Source organism: Anopheles maculipalpis, chromosome X (assembly GCF_943734695.1).
Source record: "Anopheles maculipalpis chromosome X, idAnoMacuDA_375_x, whole genome shotgun sequence".
Lineage (NCBI taxonomy): Eukaryota > Metazoa > Arthropoda > Insecta > Diptera > Culicidae > Anopheles > Anopheles maculipalpis.
In genome coordinates, this window is record NC_064870.1 from 16609184 (window position 1) to 16625120 (window position 15937).

The following is a 15937-nucleotide window of genomic DNA, read 5'->3' on the forward strand; positions in this document are numbered from 1 at the left end:
GTTTCACAGTGTTGGGCACCCCTGTCATCCATTTTTTTTTTTTTTTTTTGTAGTAGACTAAATTTGTAAGCAGTTGTAACACATTTAAATATCTGTGCCTCTTCCATACTAGCCGAACAAGTGCTCCAACAGTTCCCGTTTGGTTTAATAGGCGTGGTTCGGGGTGGCAGTTATTTTTCGGGTTTGAGTCAAAAAGCACTTTCATGTTCCACACACTCACACACATACATACACACATTCATACGCTCAGACATACTTTGCCAACAGCTACGGAGAGACCGTCCGCATCTGACAGAAGGAAGAAAGAACCTGGGCGAATTGCCAATTTTACACGTTCTAAGACTAGTATTTCTTGTTTGCGTAATTCAAACCTTTGTCGCTTGACATTACTTCTGCTTCTGTATTCATTAGTAATAACTTATTCGTCTTGTGCTTCTGGTTTGGAGAAAAAGATGCGAAGATAGAGATACTGAGTTTGTGCTCCGGGAAGCAACCATAACCCTAGCATCACGTTGACAAAATAGAGCTTTTGCAACGTCAGGAACGCCCAAACATTACTTCGTTTGGACCCGAAAAATTTGTTGAAGCAAAAAGCAAACGAAGAGATCTCCACCAGAATGTCAGACGTCGAGCAGAAAAGACTTACGCGCTCTTAGGATCGTTGATCATAAATAAACTATTTACAGCAGCGAACGACGCCGGCGTCTCGGTTCAGCATCCCTCTATCAAACGTGCAGAATCTTCGGCAGGATCTCGCTTTCGATCAACAGCTCTCGGTCCTCGTGAGGACCCGGCTTCCGGCGGACTATTATCACAACGGTGAGCGCCACTAGCACAAGGGCAAGCAGTGCGACGAACACGCCTAAGATGACAATCTCCTTAGAGCTACCGGACGTAACACTCGACAACTCAGATCTGCTCCGATTGAACGGCCAGAAGCTTTGATGTCGATGGTGTTGTTGCTGCGGCTGCTGCTGCTGCTCGGAAAACATCCGGAGGTCAACATCATCCAAGGACGCAGGTAGATTATCCTGATCAGAGTCTATCCGATTGGAGGTAATGGACTGGATGGCCGAGTTTATGGAACCGTTCCCCAACACTAACGGTGGCGGTGTTTCGGTGGTGGTGGAGGTGGTTCCCTGCAGACTTACAATCACCGCCTCGCTGGTATCGACAAGCAGAACTGACGAGCGGATGAGCGAATCCGTTTCCTATTGAGAAATGACGTTCGCGGGATAAGTACGGCACTACACTCGAAAGAGTTTCGGCTCCTGTCACCACTTACCTTATTTCGGCAGGTAACGTGCACATGGTACTTGGTGTTGGGCCACAGGGATAGCTCCACTTTGGATGTTTCCGTTAGCAGATTACCGGTAAGGCCACCGCCGGAGATTTCCCACGACACCAAGCACTGGTGGTACTCCTGCAAGCGAGGTTCCTCACTTGGCGTACTGGGAGATGGAGGAATCGCTAACGTCTGCATGATACGGGAAACTCCATCCCGAGCAACGACACCATCTCGCGCAATCCGTGACAGGCGCTCGACATTTTCGCTTGCTGCGAGCGGTGACGGTACGACCGGATGTGGCTGATGCTGTACCAACTCCTCCGGTGTCGTCCACTCGATGTCAGCCGTCACCACCGACTCGTTGCGTATCAGACGTACCAGGCTCAGGAGCAAACGGTGAGCTAGTTCATTCTCTTTCCGGATTTGGTGGTTACGGTTGCACACGTCCCAGCACTCTAGAAAAAAGGACTGGTTAGAGAACTTCTGTGGATACTAACTCACTGTTTGCTGTTTGCTTTCAAATGCTTTGGAAACATTTCTTTGCTACATTAAACTAGATCTAAATTCAGAAGAAAAAAATCTTGTATTTCCTAAACATAAAACCTCCAAACTGTAACCTAATATTAGAGCGAATGCAACACGCCCCCACACATCAATTTGCCGAGTTTGGGTCCACCTCAATAGTGTTTCCACCTTCCCTACACGATAATCCTACATCTTCCAAATCACAAAACATACCAACACCCATCGTGAAAGGTTACTACCGCTAACAACAAAAAGCAAGGGACCGTGCGTGTCTTCCTAAGGTGTCCCATAAATCTAAAGCATCTTCGGACGTTCCCTCGGCCTGCTCGTTAGGGTTGACCGATAAGCATTGTGCACCATCCACTGCTCCTTCACAAAGAAACCTGTTTCACACTGTGGATAGCTGTTCGGGAGCGTTTTGTCTTTCCGCCTTATTACCCTTTATCTGAAGTCGCGGCAGGACATAGTTTATGAGCCCAAACCCCGTCCACATTCTTCGTCCACTCGTCCTTTCCCGTACGTTAGGAGTGACACTTCAAAGATATGAATATCAGGCACCGTACCTGCACAGCACGCCTGTTGGACGGAATACACATCTAGGAGCAGGTGCGTACCCGAAATCCAGGCAAAGCATTTTGAATATTCCCAGTTCCTCCGAGACACCGTCTCATCGAACTGATTGTTTTAAATATCGACCGTTTCGTTGCGGCAGCAAAAGGAAAGAAGAAAGCAAAAACACGGAGTAAAATCACTTTACAGCATCCCCGGACGATAGGAGCTGTCTTCTAGGAGCTTTTAAGGGTTATATCAAACTTTTCCGTTCCAGTGTTGGTATTACGGTAGAAAACGATACGAACCCTTCCACACCGTTGGAATGCAATCAGCACTGCATCAACACACCATTATCTCAACGATACGGTCCCATCCATCCTATCGGTGGACCAATAACTACTGTAAAAAAAACGTTGCTAATGGAACTGGAACATCCAACCACTTCTTCTTCGCTCAGATAGCTTTCTTTTCGAACAAGTTTACCCGAGCTGACCGCAACACGGAACAAGGGTGGTTAAATGTAGTCTTCCTGCTTGCAGGAGAAATATGCGCTTGCGCTCGAGTGGATATGTTTATGATACAAATGTCCATGACTAATTGCTTTTAGGAAGTAGCTGCACTTGTTTTCCCCAGCTTCTAAACATACATCCAATTCTGGACGTGATGATGAAATTCTAGCCTGTACTTTGTTTTGGAAAACAATTTCCTTTGAAGTTAAAATGTTGATCTCAAAGTTCTTTAAAACCCTACAAGTGATCTGTGCTGTACTTTTGCTTCAGAAAACTATTTTTTTCCAGTTTAACTCCTTAAAAATGCTCCAAACAAGTTTGTTCCAACATCAAATAGTGAATTAAGCTGGATAATACAAGGCGTCTGATGGGCTCTCCCTGAGTAGCTGGACTTACTAAAACACTTTATAAACATAGAATTATCGCTTACCATTGAGCACTCGCGCTGCTGTGTGCATAAAATATCCTTGATAGATCGCTGGAAAAAAAGCAGAGAATGTAAATCACATAATTAGTATATTAAAATAGAGATAAATTTCTTAACGTAATTTAATGTCCACAATTGATGTTACATTCGGCCTATTATGTGTATTATGCTAATATCACTACTTAAATTTATCTCAGTTGTTGCACGCTGCCTACATTTGAGTGTTCCAGAAACATTTTTTTTCACTCGAATACAGTCCCAACCACAGTACCGCTGGTTGTACTACATCATCACCTCCAACACCTCTCCGTGCGCCAGTTTCAACTACTTCACACGCTAAATGACAGCTAATTGCTTCGCTACTTCTTGTTGGTGGTTATCTTCCAGAACAGAACGGAGCTGCTGACAGGATTTTTGCGAACCCAAAAGGAGACAAGAACACGGGAGTAAAAAAAAGCATTCTTAACAGTGTTGGACGAGCGCCAAACCGGCCGCTAAGTTATGTCCACCATTCAAAACGGCACAGTCTGTTTTTCCGGACGATCTATTTTATTGTTGTTTTTTCTTCTTCGCCATCTTTTCATACACTTTCCCTTGTGTGTTTCGTTCAAAAGTTTCATTCTGGCGCTAAATGTTATTTCTGCTGGGCAGGAAATATTATTTTTATATCGTTGTGAGACGAGTTAAGATTATGTGCATTTGATTTTGGCCAATTTCCCGAGATTTCTTTACTTTGTCTTGTTGTTGCGAAAAAGGGTTTGGGGTGTTTTTGAAGATATTAATGTCAACTCGTGCTGCGGCAAGCAAGACAAAGACAATGTTGTTAAGCTAGTTTCGACTCTTTGTAGGAATCCGTTGTCCAACAAGTACGAAACAGGGAATAATTGGTTATGGAATGTTGGAGAATAATATGAAAATCGACACAAACGGATAGTTTTTGAGAAAACAATTCCTGCTAAAGTGTTCCACCCGAGTAGAGATGGGCAAAATTGGCGTAAAAGTGGAACTGGTTCCTGATGGTAATGGTACCGTTTGAAACCGTTGGGAACCGCCCCACCGTTGGTAAACGCTGTCATTGGTTTCGGAACCTATCCTTCAAAACGTATTTGACAGATAAATGCCGGTCTGAAAATCGGGATGCATTTGTGCATGCAAAATTTCGATTTCGTTTTGGATGACAAATATCTGTCAAATGATATACGAGGCGTTGTATTGATCCCCAGATCCCGGATTGATGGCAAATAAAAATTGTGACTGTTCAAATTTTGAAATTTGGTGTACGCAGTCGGACAAACGAGTGGAAGACATTTTTCCCTTAAAGGCCCTTAATGACAGATGAAATCCAAAATCAGAATTCGAGAATTCGTCAGAAGTACTACGCAGGCCTTTGGACACCAAAACTTCTGAGCGGGTGGCAGGTGTCGACATAATCCGGCGGAGCGTTAATGGCTGACCTTCCAACGGCTTACACGCGTGTTAGGATCGCTTTGACGCTAAGAATCGGAACCGGAATCACACATACGGGGTACGTTCCAGACAACTCATCGACACACTCGACAGTAGAACAACAAGACACCTATTAATTTAAGCCATATACTGCATGATTTGTGGGTATACAATTAAGTAGGAATGTATCCTTTTCAGATACAGCCTATCCACACGGTGGCACAGTACCACCGATGCTCATAACTTGTCTTAAATTCGATCACCAATATACATGTCTAGTACCATTATGGAATCACGAGCAAGGGTTAAGACACCGATGTCACCCGTTGTTTGTTATCCCGACCGATCCAATTTCCGGCTGTTCATTCTCTGGCCCTTATTGAACCTTAGAATTGAACGAAAATTTGCCGGCAGTTTAATCACCCCTGTGTACCGTTTGCCGATTTCGAAAAATGGCTCAAGACGACCGAATCAAACGTCTTCCTGCCGTAACATGGACCCGATGACCGATGACCAATCGTTCGCCCATCCTACCGGGCACAACGCTGCACGAAACAACACTCCAGAGAGGTCCTGTGGGTGGTGATCATGGTGAGTTTTGCGTACCGAACGCAGACAACAATTCTGCAATTACGTGGCTTTTCGATTAAAAGCACTTCCGCCACCTTGCCACCCAATCACCAACATTATTTGTGGACATCTGGGACCGCTGCTTTCGGACACGTTGCGAAACCGTTTCCTCCGGGCCGCACGCTTAATTGGTATTGTTCGCCTGGAAGGCATCGACACTATTACCACTTGATCCCGGAAGTGAAGCGGAAAACACATCGCACATCACTCGGAGGACCCGGAGTGTACCCCATCGTCTTCTCTTCCTTCCCTCCGCATCAGAACCAGACTCCCTGGTTTTTGTTCCGCTTGGAAAACTCGATGGAACGGACTCCTAGGACTTCGGTTCGTGTTTTGCAATCGAACAAAATTCGCTTTCCCGCAACCGCGAGAAGAAATTGCCACTTACTCGGTTCGGTTAAGCGTTGGCAAATCGGTATCATTCGCTCACAAAAGCCCCCCGTCCGACTACTGTTCCGAAGCAAAACTACACGTCGGGATGTGCAAATCCGTGCCGCGTCAGTTTTCATTCCGCTCCCGTGACCCTACGGTACGCCATGATTTGCATGTCTGATGATTTTTCGAATTTTATCCATTTCCTGGGATACAGGACGGCGATGGACGGACGGATTGTGGGGAAGGCGTGGTATCGGGTGAGACAGTCGCGCAAAAGAGGTGTTAGGGATCGAACAACTATCGATAAAACTTTTGCCCACCTTCGGTAGTGCGCGCGACTAGTTGCGGAGCGATGGTGAGAGACACACAAAGCAATGCGACCGAACCAGCAATGGCGAACCATACCCAGGGTGTATGGACGGTTGCTGTGTGATGTTTCAATAATGCAATTGATGGTGATGGCTGTACCCTGCTTGGTACGTCTCATGTCATCGGTGAAACCGATGGACAGTGCCAGTATCAAACTGCTTCCCGATTGCCGGACGATGGTACGTCCCGGCACGGTAGGATTTTACCGGTTGCAGGTAAAATCGCGCTCGATTATTGTATCGTTTTGAGAGCGCACGTCCAGCTTGACGAACAGGCAAATTTAAGAGGTGGATTGCTTACGTCGTTGTGCTGTGCAAACATTAGCAGTGAACAATTGAGGTATTTTAATAAAATATTTCTCTCCTGGCTAAATCCTGGCAGGATGTACGGTGGTTGAGATTTTATGCAAAACTAGCAGTACGTTTTATTTTGTTTCCTTTTAATAAAACATATTTAACAGTGTTTTTGTCCAAAGATACAAAACTGTCTAGAGATTGGCGCGTACTAATGGCGCGTATGTTCAGTCTTCAAACGGCACGACCGAAGTTTAAATTCCATCCGGACCGTCCCCCCGTAGTGAGGACCGACTATCTAACTACGTGATAAGTCTAGTAAACCACTCGATAGCCGGTGTGACCTTAGAAGGTCGTTAAGCCCAGATATACGTTTGATAGAACACGTGCCTAATTATAATGCTCTAAAGTTTGACAGAAGCTCTCTAAATCGAGCATTAGTATTATGGTTAATGTGATCTGGTTGACTAATAAAAAAAATTCACCATAATGGCGAGAACTGCCAATGTCACTGATATTCTCCGGAATATTATAAAAATTGGAGCGGTCTAATGGCAAGACAAAAACAGCGCCGGTCTTCACGCGGCAGGACCGGAGTTCAAATCCCATCCGGGACCGTTCCTCCGTAGTGAGGACTGTAGTATCGGCGAGTCTAGTTAGTAAGCCATTAGATGGTCGGCATGAAGACGATCGTTAAGCCAAGCAGAAGAAGAATATATAAAAAATTAAACAAGAAAGGAGCTTCAACTCAACGGACAGTAGCTTCCTTTCCGTTAACCATTTTCCTTTCATCTGTATTAAATTCAACCTGTATGTGGTGGGGCCGCCTGTGTGGGGGCAAGGCATGAGGTTTATAATCATCAATTTTACTATCAAGATAAGGTACAGCATAATCAAAACAACGATAAGAATATATCTCTTGAGTTGAATTTACAATTAACTTTGAAATCCTCCGTTAGCAATACGGCCTTGACGTTCTTTATGCATAAAACAAAAAATTGAAATCCTCCATTGATACGAAATTGTAACTAGGGCATGAAGAGGAAAAACATTAAAAAGAAACGCCCTAACGGATCTAATTGGGCAAAAACATTTTGTTTTTCTTTTTTGATTAAAATTTTTTGATTATTTAATATTTGTTTACAACTTCGCAACGAAATCATCACTTTAACAAATACTCGACGGAAACGTGAGCCTTGCGCGAAAAGCTTGACAAAAATAACACTTCTCTAACTCGAAATCTTTATGCCGATTTACTCAATCCTGTGTCGTGACAAGTATGTAATGATGTGCATCGAGCCACCGATTTAAAAGCTTAAAATCAAAACGATCCAAAGGCGGCCGCCTTCATTCTCTGTTATGACGGATTCACACTTCACAAGACCTGAATAGAGCTGACGATGCGCAATTGAGGGTTTACAACACCAGAATACGTATTTAAGCTGACAGATACCGATTTTACGAGGCAGAATTGGCTAGGTAAACCCTAGGTATAGCTCAATAATCAGTCCTGACAACGGTCCACATGGGATTTGATTCCCAGTCCGGTCGTTTGAAGCCCGGCGACGCTGTCGCCTCCACCACCGGACCACCTCGGCAGCTTCGCAAACCAGTAAATCATTTCAATTATCAACTCCCTCTTTCTCTATTCCAAGAGTTAGCTAATACCAGTAACATAAAAATGAAGCAAACAGGAATCCGAGGAAACTAAACTTCACTGATCAAAGCCTTGGTATAAGCCGCTATGCAATAAGCTATGCAAGATTTATAATAGCATTGCCTTTGTAAGGTTTGTTCGCAAAATCATTTATTTTATTCATTATTGAGTATGACGTCAAGCACGTGCAGCCAAATCATTTGCTTCAAAATAAATTCACAGCAAATTATTCGTCACACTAGGCTATATTTAACTATCACAAATTTGTTTGCTTCGTTCTAACTTCGAACCAATTTTTTTTTATATCTTTCTTTTTAGACAAAATACATACAACAACTTCCCGACGACTTCTGGAATTCATGTTTTGGTTTACACCCGTAGCAGGATAATCAGTCTAGGCGTGCTGCTAGAGGCCGAGTCCGAATGAGATTCCATAAACGGTTCTTGCCGTGTGAAGGGTCAGCCTCACAACCACAAAGCTCCATGATTTAGATGATACACCTTCCGATATTTCCAGGCATACATCTATGGAAACGAAATCGATGTCCTTCAAGACATCTTGTCACCTTCAAAACATTGCCCCGATAAGCATTTCCACAAAAACCTTATAATTAAAATAGAAGATTTCACCTAACATTTTAAGGAACGTTGTTTTACGTACGTTGTCTTGTATTCTAAAATTTTTGACGTTTCTGCCATATTGGTTGATATTCTTTCTTTCGAAATTACAACTTCGTTTTGCTTCTCTTACCCAATGCTGTCACCCTCGATTCCTTTGCCAATGCGTTTTGCACACCTCGTGACTCCCACCAGCGAGGAAAAGGATCAAAGTATGATAAATTAATTCAGTACGCATCTTCAGCGCGCCCTCCCATTGATTGGGCAACCGTCGCTATTTCTGGACGAGATACCCTTCTATCCCTTATCTGATTGCGATTGCGTTTGGTAACGACTGGGTACGATCTCATCTATTGCTTTAGTCCTGCCGAAAGCATTATAAAGCCAACCGAGCCTTCAATATCGCCTCATTGCAAAACTTACCACTCGCGACGTGAGTCCTGACTAAGCGACCAACAAGCGCATTCACCTCACGTACTGACTGGGTAAGTTTTTGGGTTGCTTTTCGTTTTTCTTTGTTTGGATCTCCGTGTTCTAACGCGTTTTGCTTTTCCGTCTCGTCGCATCCTTCAGGTTTGGGTGGGAGGTGTTTTCTGCCCTACCTACACCATTTTCAAGCATGAGCACAGCTGGAAAAGTTCATTCTACTGTACTGTACCGCATAGATACATGGAGGGTTTACGTGTGACATCTCCAACACTTGAGCAGAGGAGTGTTTATGTGTGTGTTTTCGGTCGGATGCTAGAATGCACAGGCAGAAGTTGAATGCAGTGTGCAAAAGTATCTTAAAGGAAAACAAGAGTACTGCGCAGGACAGATTTATTAATTGTTCAAAAGGGTAACGGGTATTTTTTGTCACTTTACACAGTGGTTTAGAAACGCCGACGAAGGGCTATAGACCGAGCGACCAAACGTCATCTTCACCGACAATGCCAGTGTTCTGGCCGACCTGGACTACGGCACCTCCAAAGACATACAGCTCCTAGGCTCAATACCTGCGTCAACGACAATTGTTGTCTGCTGGATTCCGGGTGATTTCGGAATCAACGGCCACGATATAGCTGATCGTCTGCCAACAGAGGTCGGCTTCGTCCAGCATAAGTACACAACACCCTTTTTCCCGCCGAGATATCAACCGATTGTCGCCCAAAACTAGTTCTTAGCAATAAACTCTGCCCCATCAAGCACAACACCGCTTCATGGGAAGATACCGAATCCAGCCACCATCAACGTGTTCTATCCCTCCTTCGAATAGCCCTATACACGCCTGGCCCATGCCTACATTCTGTGGCGTTGACAATATCGCTTTTTCAGATTTTGTTTTCTTGTATACAGTCGAGAGGCGAAAGTAGAAAAGTGATTTAGAATAAATTCAGTATTTGTGGTGCAAACTAAATACAACGCTATGCAAATAACGTAATACTGGCTACATCTCTGACTCGAGACTCTCACTCCCCTTCCTGTTCCCTGCAATATCCAGAGTTTCAGATCTATTAATTAACACACCGCCACAAGCAATCAACCAATGGTTCGCGAGATACAACATAAAATCAAAGCAATAAACATTGAAAAGCGAAGATTTTAGCTTTGTAACACACAGTCCTGCCGTCTGAGCAAAACCATAACCATTAGTGTTGAGATCTCCCTGACACTTATAGCACATCAAACAAATCTATCGGCAATTTGATGTGTTTCCCTCGGCTTTGGTCCTATCCAGAACCTTGTTAAAGCCGCAACTTAAAACTCTCCCTTGACATACTCCAAAATTCTTGTAAATATCTACTATTTATTCTTGAAGTATTAATTTCTGTTTTAAAAAATACTCCGACAGACGTAGGTCTGTTGAAAACTCAGTCAAGCAACCCTCAGTCACATCAGCACGGTTGGACGGTTGCTTCGTGAAAAGGTGATAGCTTAATCACCAGGGACGATGTGAGGCTACAAAAGCCAAATTGATGCACACAAATCGCGATTCCCGACTGTCCGGATGCACTCCATTGAGATAAATTTGCAACAGCAGCAAAAACTTAACAAGACATAAAAGAAACCATCGTTCCTACCAGCTGCAGCCGGCGGCATTTATGATCATCGTTGATTTACGTTCGTCAAGCTAATGCGTATTTTTTATTTATGTGTGAGTGTGTTGGCGTGCGTTGAGGTGGTAGAAACCCGACAGTCAAACAGTACTGGCGGATGTGATGCATTTATTTATTGTGGACTTTGTGTTTTCAATTTTTTAACCGACGCTGTTTTATTGCTTTCAGCGCTAAAGCCGAAGTTTTCTAAGCAGTTTTGCAAGAATTTTCTTATCCTTTTTTCCATTCTGTTTCACTCCAACACAAACACATACACGAACACACACACACACGCACGTACATGTACGATGAGATTTGGAAGATTTCTTGTGCAGCCTGGCCGGGCAAACCCGTCACCACTGCTCGATATAAGTTTAACCACAAATGCCTTCCGAAATGTTTACCTTTTGCAGGCAGCCCTCACGGCAGCGTGTCGTCGAGCGGGTCCGGGCCGGTGTTGGAGCCGTCGCGTCGGCTGCAACCACAGCCGACAGCCCAAACCCATCAGCAGAGGGCGTTGATCGGTCGTTGGTTGATGGTGGACGCTTTGATTCGACCCGGTCGACCACAAACTTCGCGTGAAACCGACGCACCGTCGGGACACTCAGATCGGACATCGTTTCGGGCGCTGCCAGCAGGAAGCCAACGAGCGCAAACAGTACACCGGCCCGTACACCGATGGCGGAGGATGCGGGAACCATCTCGGCAACCGGTTACCGGTGTTCACCGCTTAGCACAAACTTTGAAGCAGAAAAAACCCACTACAGTTGTACAGTTTACAGAGTGAGTAATATAAAATCTACTTCAGCAGAGGACGGATCTTTTCACCGATATACCGAGCACCGGTGGTGGATCGGAACACTATCACTTTGTGCACACTGTGGCGCGGTTTTGGTTTCGGACCAAAACACCAAGCACGGTACGATAAGAGAGATTTATCTTCAAACTGCACAATTGACCCGAAACAAGGATGATTCACGGTGGGCCAACTGCTTAACACCGCCGTACGGGGCCACCCGGATCCGGTTTTCTCAAACTCATCACTTTTATTCCGCCAGCTTTCCGAACCAACCCTTAGGGCGCACTTTCTTTCCACACTGATGTATCCACACACACACACACACACTCGCTCCCAAACGCACACACTTGAGCACGAAAAAGGTACACCAATCGGGCACGATTCGCAGGGCACAATACAATATTTAGCTTGATTTGATGTTGATTGATGAAGCTTTGAGCTAATACGCTTTTCTGAGATGATTCCCGGCCAAATTCCAAAAACGGTGGGTACGCGTTAGCCGTTTCCGAGCGCGGTAGCACACAATACGTTCACAAGGGGTTCAATCTGGTAGAACCTTTCACGACCGCTGCACAAATGAGATTGAACGGTCCAACTGTTTCCAGGCGCGTTGTCAGCTTCCCAGCACGCACGGTCAACCACTCACTCTCACGGTTATGTATCCATGCGCGCTCTTTACTCTTGTGCTAACTCTTTCTATCTATAGCAGCGCATACGCAGGGTAGAAAATCACCCACGAGTCTCTCACCAAGGTATCTCACCAACCGACACCCATTCTCCCTCACTCACGTTATGTTGCGTGCTGGTGAGGAAAACTGCTCGAATGTTTATGACGCCCTCCTCGTACAATTATGCTTTATGGTAAACTTTACCCGTTCTATAACCGTGCTTGTTGGAAGGACAGAGGCAAAATCCATCTCACTACGCTTTTACTGTCACCTATAATAATTCTTTTTTTTTTAATTTTCGTACTAACATTAGCTATGCCTGACCTTGTTAATTGATTTCTTTTCTCGAACCTAAACAAGTGTTCTATAATTGCACTGCATTAAATTTTGTTTGACAATTCTATAACTATGACAACAGCATGGGTGCTAGCTGAGCGTACTATTACCTTTCTTATCTTTGACTGTCCAGGCAGTCTGAAGATTATAGATGAGAATCTTCCTTACAGGAAAGTTGGAGACATCAAGGCATTACCTTTGGTAGGGGGACTCTCGATCCACATCGGCGGAGCAAGTCGTCCAGGCGACTTAGGATATTCAGAACGAATATCCCTTACAGGCATGTTGGAAGTTTGAGGCCTTACCTTTGGTAGGGGGACATTCAAACCGCTAGAAAGAATTAAGTGCCTGGTTTGGCTTGTTGAACCTTCTTTCTAGAGCATTCCAAGAAGCCAAATTTTCTTTTTGTTGTTGCATTTGTTCAAAGACTATTCGTGTTTAATTTAATTTAATTTATTTAAAGCTTGTGTGCACTAACGCTACACAAACTATACTTAAACTAAGCTTATGAATACCTTAACTTAAAGACCTTAACTACTTACTTACTTATTTTCACAATAAGAACTTATTACGCACGCACCGGTCGTTGGTACGGTCAGCTGCGGTACACGACGAGAAGATGTTTAGGAGAGGATGAGGACGAAGCACACGAGTGGGGGTGTGTGAAGAAATCGCAGAAAGTAGATCGGGAGCATCGGTAAACTCTACGAGAAGGGGAGCAATAAAAGACGATTGAGCAATCATGCGGCGAGCTTCGAACGATTCTAGGCACAAAGTATAACATCTTGATTCATAATCGGGCAGGTCAGAGGAATGATCACCGAGGTTTTTAACGAAAACGAACCTGGTAAAGGACCCCTGAACCTGCACAGACCAACGAGCAGTACAGCACCTAGATGCAGAAGGAATTGTTGAAATCTCTGGTGACTTTTTTTTAACATACCAATAATTCTGGACAATACGGTATTGTATCGTCATAATTTATAGTAAATAAAATTACCAATAATACTGCGAGCTGTACTAACAACGAAATCATCCTGAGGGCGGAAAGTGAGGCCACTATCAAGCCAGACTTCAAAAGCTGCATCGCCTATTGCACTGGTTGTTTTGAATTGATATCATATTGCAATGCGTCAATCGCTAGCCGAGGGCGCTGGTAGATTCTGTAGTATTCGTGTTTCAGCGGGCGTTTAGTCAAAATCGCTATTTAATACATTTCTTTTGCCTGAAATCGTGCTTCGTTGTGATGTTTAAATTATATTTAAAGATATTTATTATTTCGTTTGTAAAATTATTTCCTTTCTTTATTTACGCTATCCACATAGATCAAACCCATTAAACCAATAAAACAATAAAATAAAGTCTTTTTTTCAAGTTCGTCGCTTCAATCCCACTTTTGTATGTTGAAGTCTTTCTTACCGCTGTTAGCGTGCGTTGTTCGCGCTAGTGAGGAACATTATTTATGTTACAACCTTTTTTTTTTCGTTTATTTATAGATGCTTTGAGCCTCTGTGACTACATTCGCCTCTCTCCACCCACTATTGAATCTCTAATCCCATTACATAGACCACAGTTTCCTTAACGATGCTAATTTGTGGTCACCATTGCATGCTTTTTTTGTCGTTCCAAACGCCGAAGCAGCTTGCCCCGTTCGGCAGTATGATCCACGGTGCGAGATTGCGCACGAGCCAGAGAGCACCAAATAAGGGTAAAGAATCCGGAACGATGATGCACTGGGGTTGGGTTAGCATCGGTGGAAATGGCTACATACGTTGGTAGGATTCAAGCAATACGATCCCGAAATGTCCGATCGAATTGCGCAGGGAGATGCAACACCACCAAACTGTGAACTGTTTGCCACTCATAAGCGTATTGAAGGCGTGCGTGCGACGACAAACTTATGGGTGCTTGCCGTTCTCATTTCGTTGCCAAATGCTGCAATGTTACCCGCATTACGTTGCGTGCGAAGGGATCGGCGCGGTGGGATTGTCTGCGGTCGGTGGAGCAAACGCAACCACCGAGAGGTATCGAATGGAATGCAACGGCATTACTTCACTTCCGCGTACGCGGTTTGCTGTCGTTGAATCGATTGAACAGCCCGCAGAAAGTGAACATTCGTGTTTTTTCGTGGGCCGGGTACTCGTGCCTTCACGCCCAGTTCACCAGCGTTTCGTTGTGCGTTCCGCGTTGCATTCCGAAACGTTCTCCCCGGCCACCCATCAAGAGATGTCCTTATGGAAAGATGCAGTATTCCCGCACGTTTTTGCTAAGGACTGGGAGACGAATCGAGTGTGTGAAGAAATTTGCTTTTCGTCGCTAAGGGTTATGCTATGTCATGTTATAGTTCTCACTCATTTCCTACATTGTTGCATTCGTGCGCCAGCTGTGGCTTAGCCACTAGCAGCTAGATTTGTTGTGGGAGTTAAGGTACGCTGTTCATGAGAGACACGAGCTGTAAATTAAACAACTTCTCCAAAACAACTAAACAAGGCCTTTTCACTTATACTATTGATCAGGGTACTAAATGTGACGTAGAAAACCTTTTTTAAGAGACTTCATTGCGTAATAAAAACACCAAGACATTAGTAGAATGGTTCTGCTTATAATCCCGAACAATCTGATCCTTGGAAATATCAAATTCAAGAATCCCTGGATTGAATTGCAGATAGACCACGAATAGATAAACCGCCCAAAACAATCCTGGCTGTTGAACACCGGAAAGTATTGATGGATTGCGGGTGGATTTGCGATGTATTTCCGACTGGAGTTAACATGTCTGTTTACATTGACCGTCATGGTCTTAGAGGACGACTATACACCGAGGAACAATCATAACTGAGAGGTGCACAGAATCAATCCTCGAGAACAATTCCACTTGAAACAACAGATTTTTTATCGATAAGGTTCTGATCGGTTATCAGCTAGAGCTTGTCCTGTGATGAACTTAGAATGTTGATAAATTATTTTCCAATCGTTTTGTACTAGACGAACAGCTACTAGCAAATACACTGTTGCTCCTCTGTGCTCCACTGTTGTCAACTAGCATTGAGGGAACCAAACTCAAGTACAACAAGTTACCCGACACCGCCAGAATAGTAACAAAACCGATAAAAAAGGCAATTCAGCGACTCAAACAAGATATTATTCTAAATAATTAAGCAAACAAACTGTGCGCACAAGCTCCACACTGCGCCAACAAGAAAAGAAACATATTAGAGATCAGCTGTGAAAGCTATTAATTTGGCCTACAAAATCATCTCTCTAAAACTGCAAGAACGACTTGTCCCATTCGACGAAAAGCTACTTGGAAACTTCTTCTTCGTCTTGGCTTAACGATCTTCTAGACCATTCCGGCCATCTGATGGCTTGC

The 15937-nt window shown here is 44.1% G+C and overlaps 1 protein-coding gene and 1 pseudogene across 1 annotated transcript; both read right to left on the reverse strand.

Annotated features, from left to right (window-relative positions):
- The window catches only part of LOC126563939 (uncharacterized), an 88657-nt pseudogene that overhangs the window by 68811 nt on the left and 3909 nt on the right, over nt 1-15937 (reverse strand).
- On the reverse strand, nt 592-11465 carry LOC126557999 (uncharacterized). The gene is made up of 4 exons (XM_050213934.1): nt 11169-11465; nt 3305-3352; nt 1286-1741; nt 592-1211 (listed from the first exon to the last, which is right to left on the reverse strand). Exons 1-4 carry the CDS (start codon nt 11463-11465, stop codon nt 726-728), a joined length of 1287 nt encoding a protein of 428 aa, XP_050069891.1. The 3' UTR covers nt 592-725.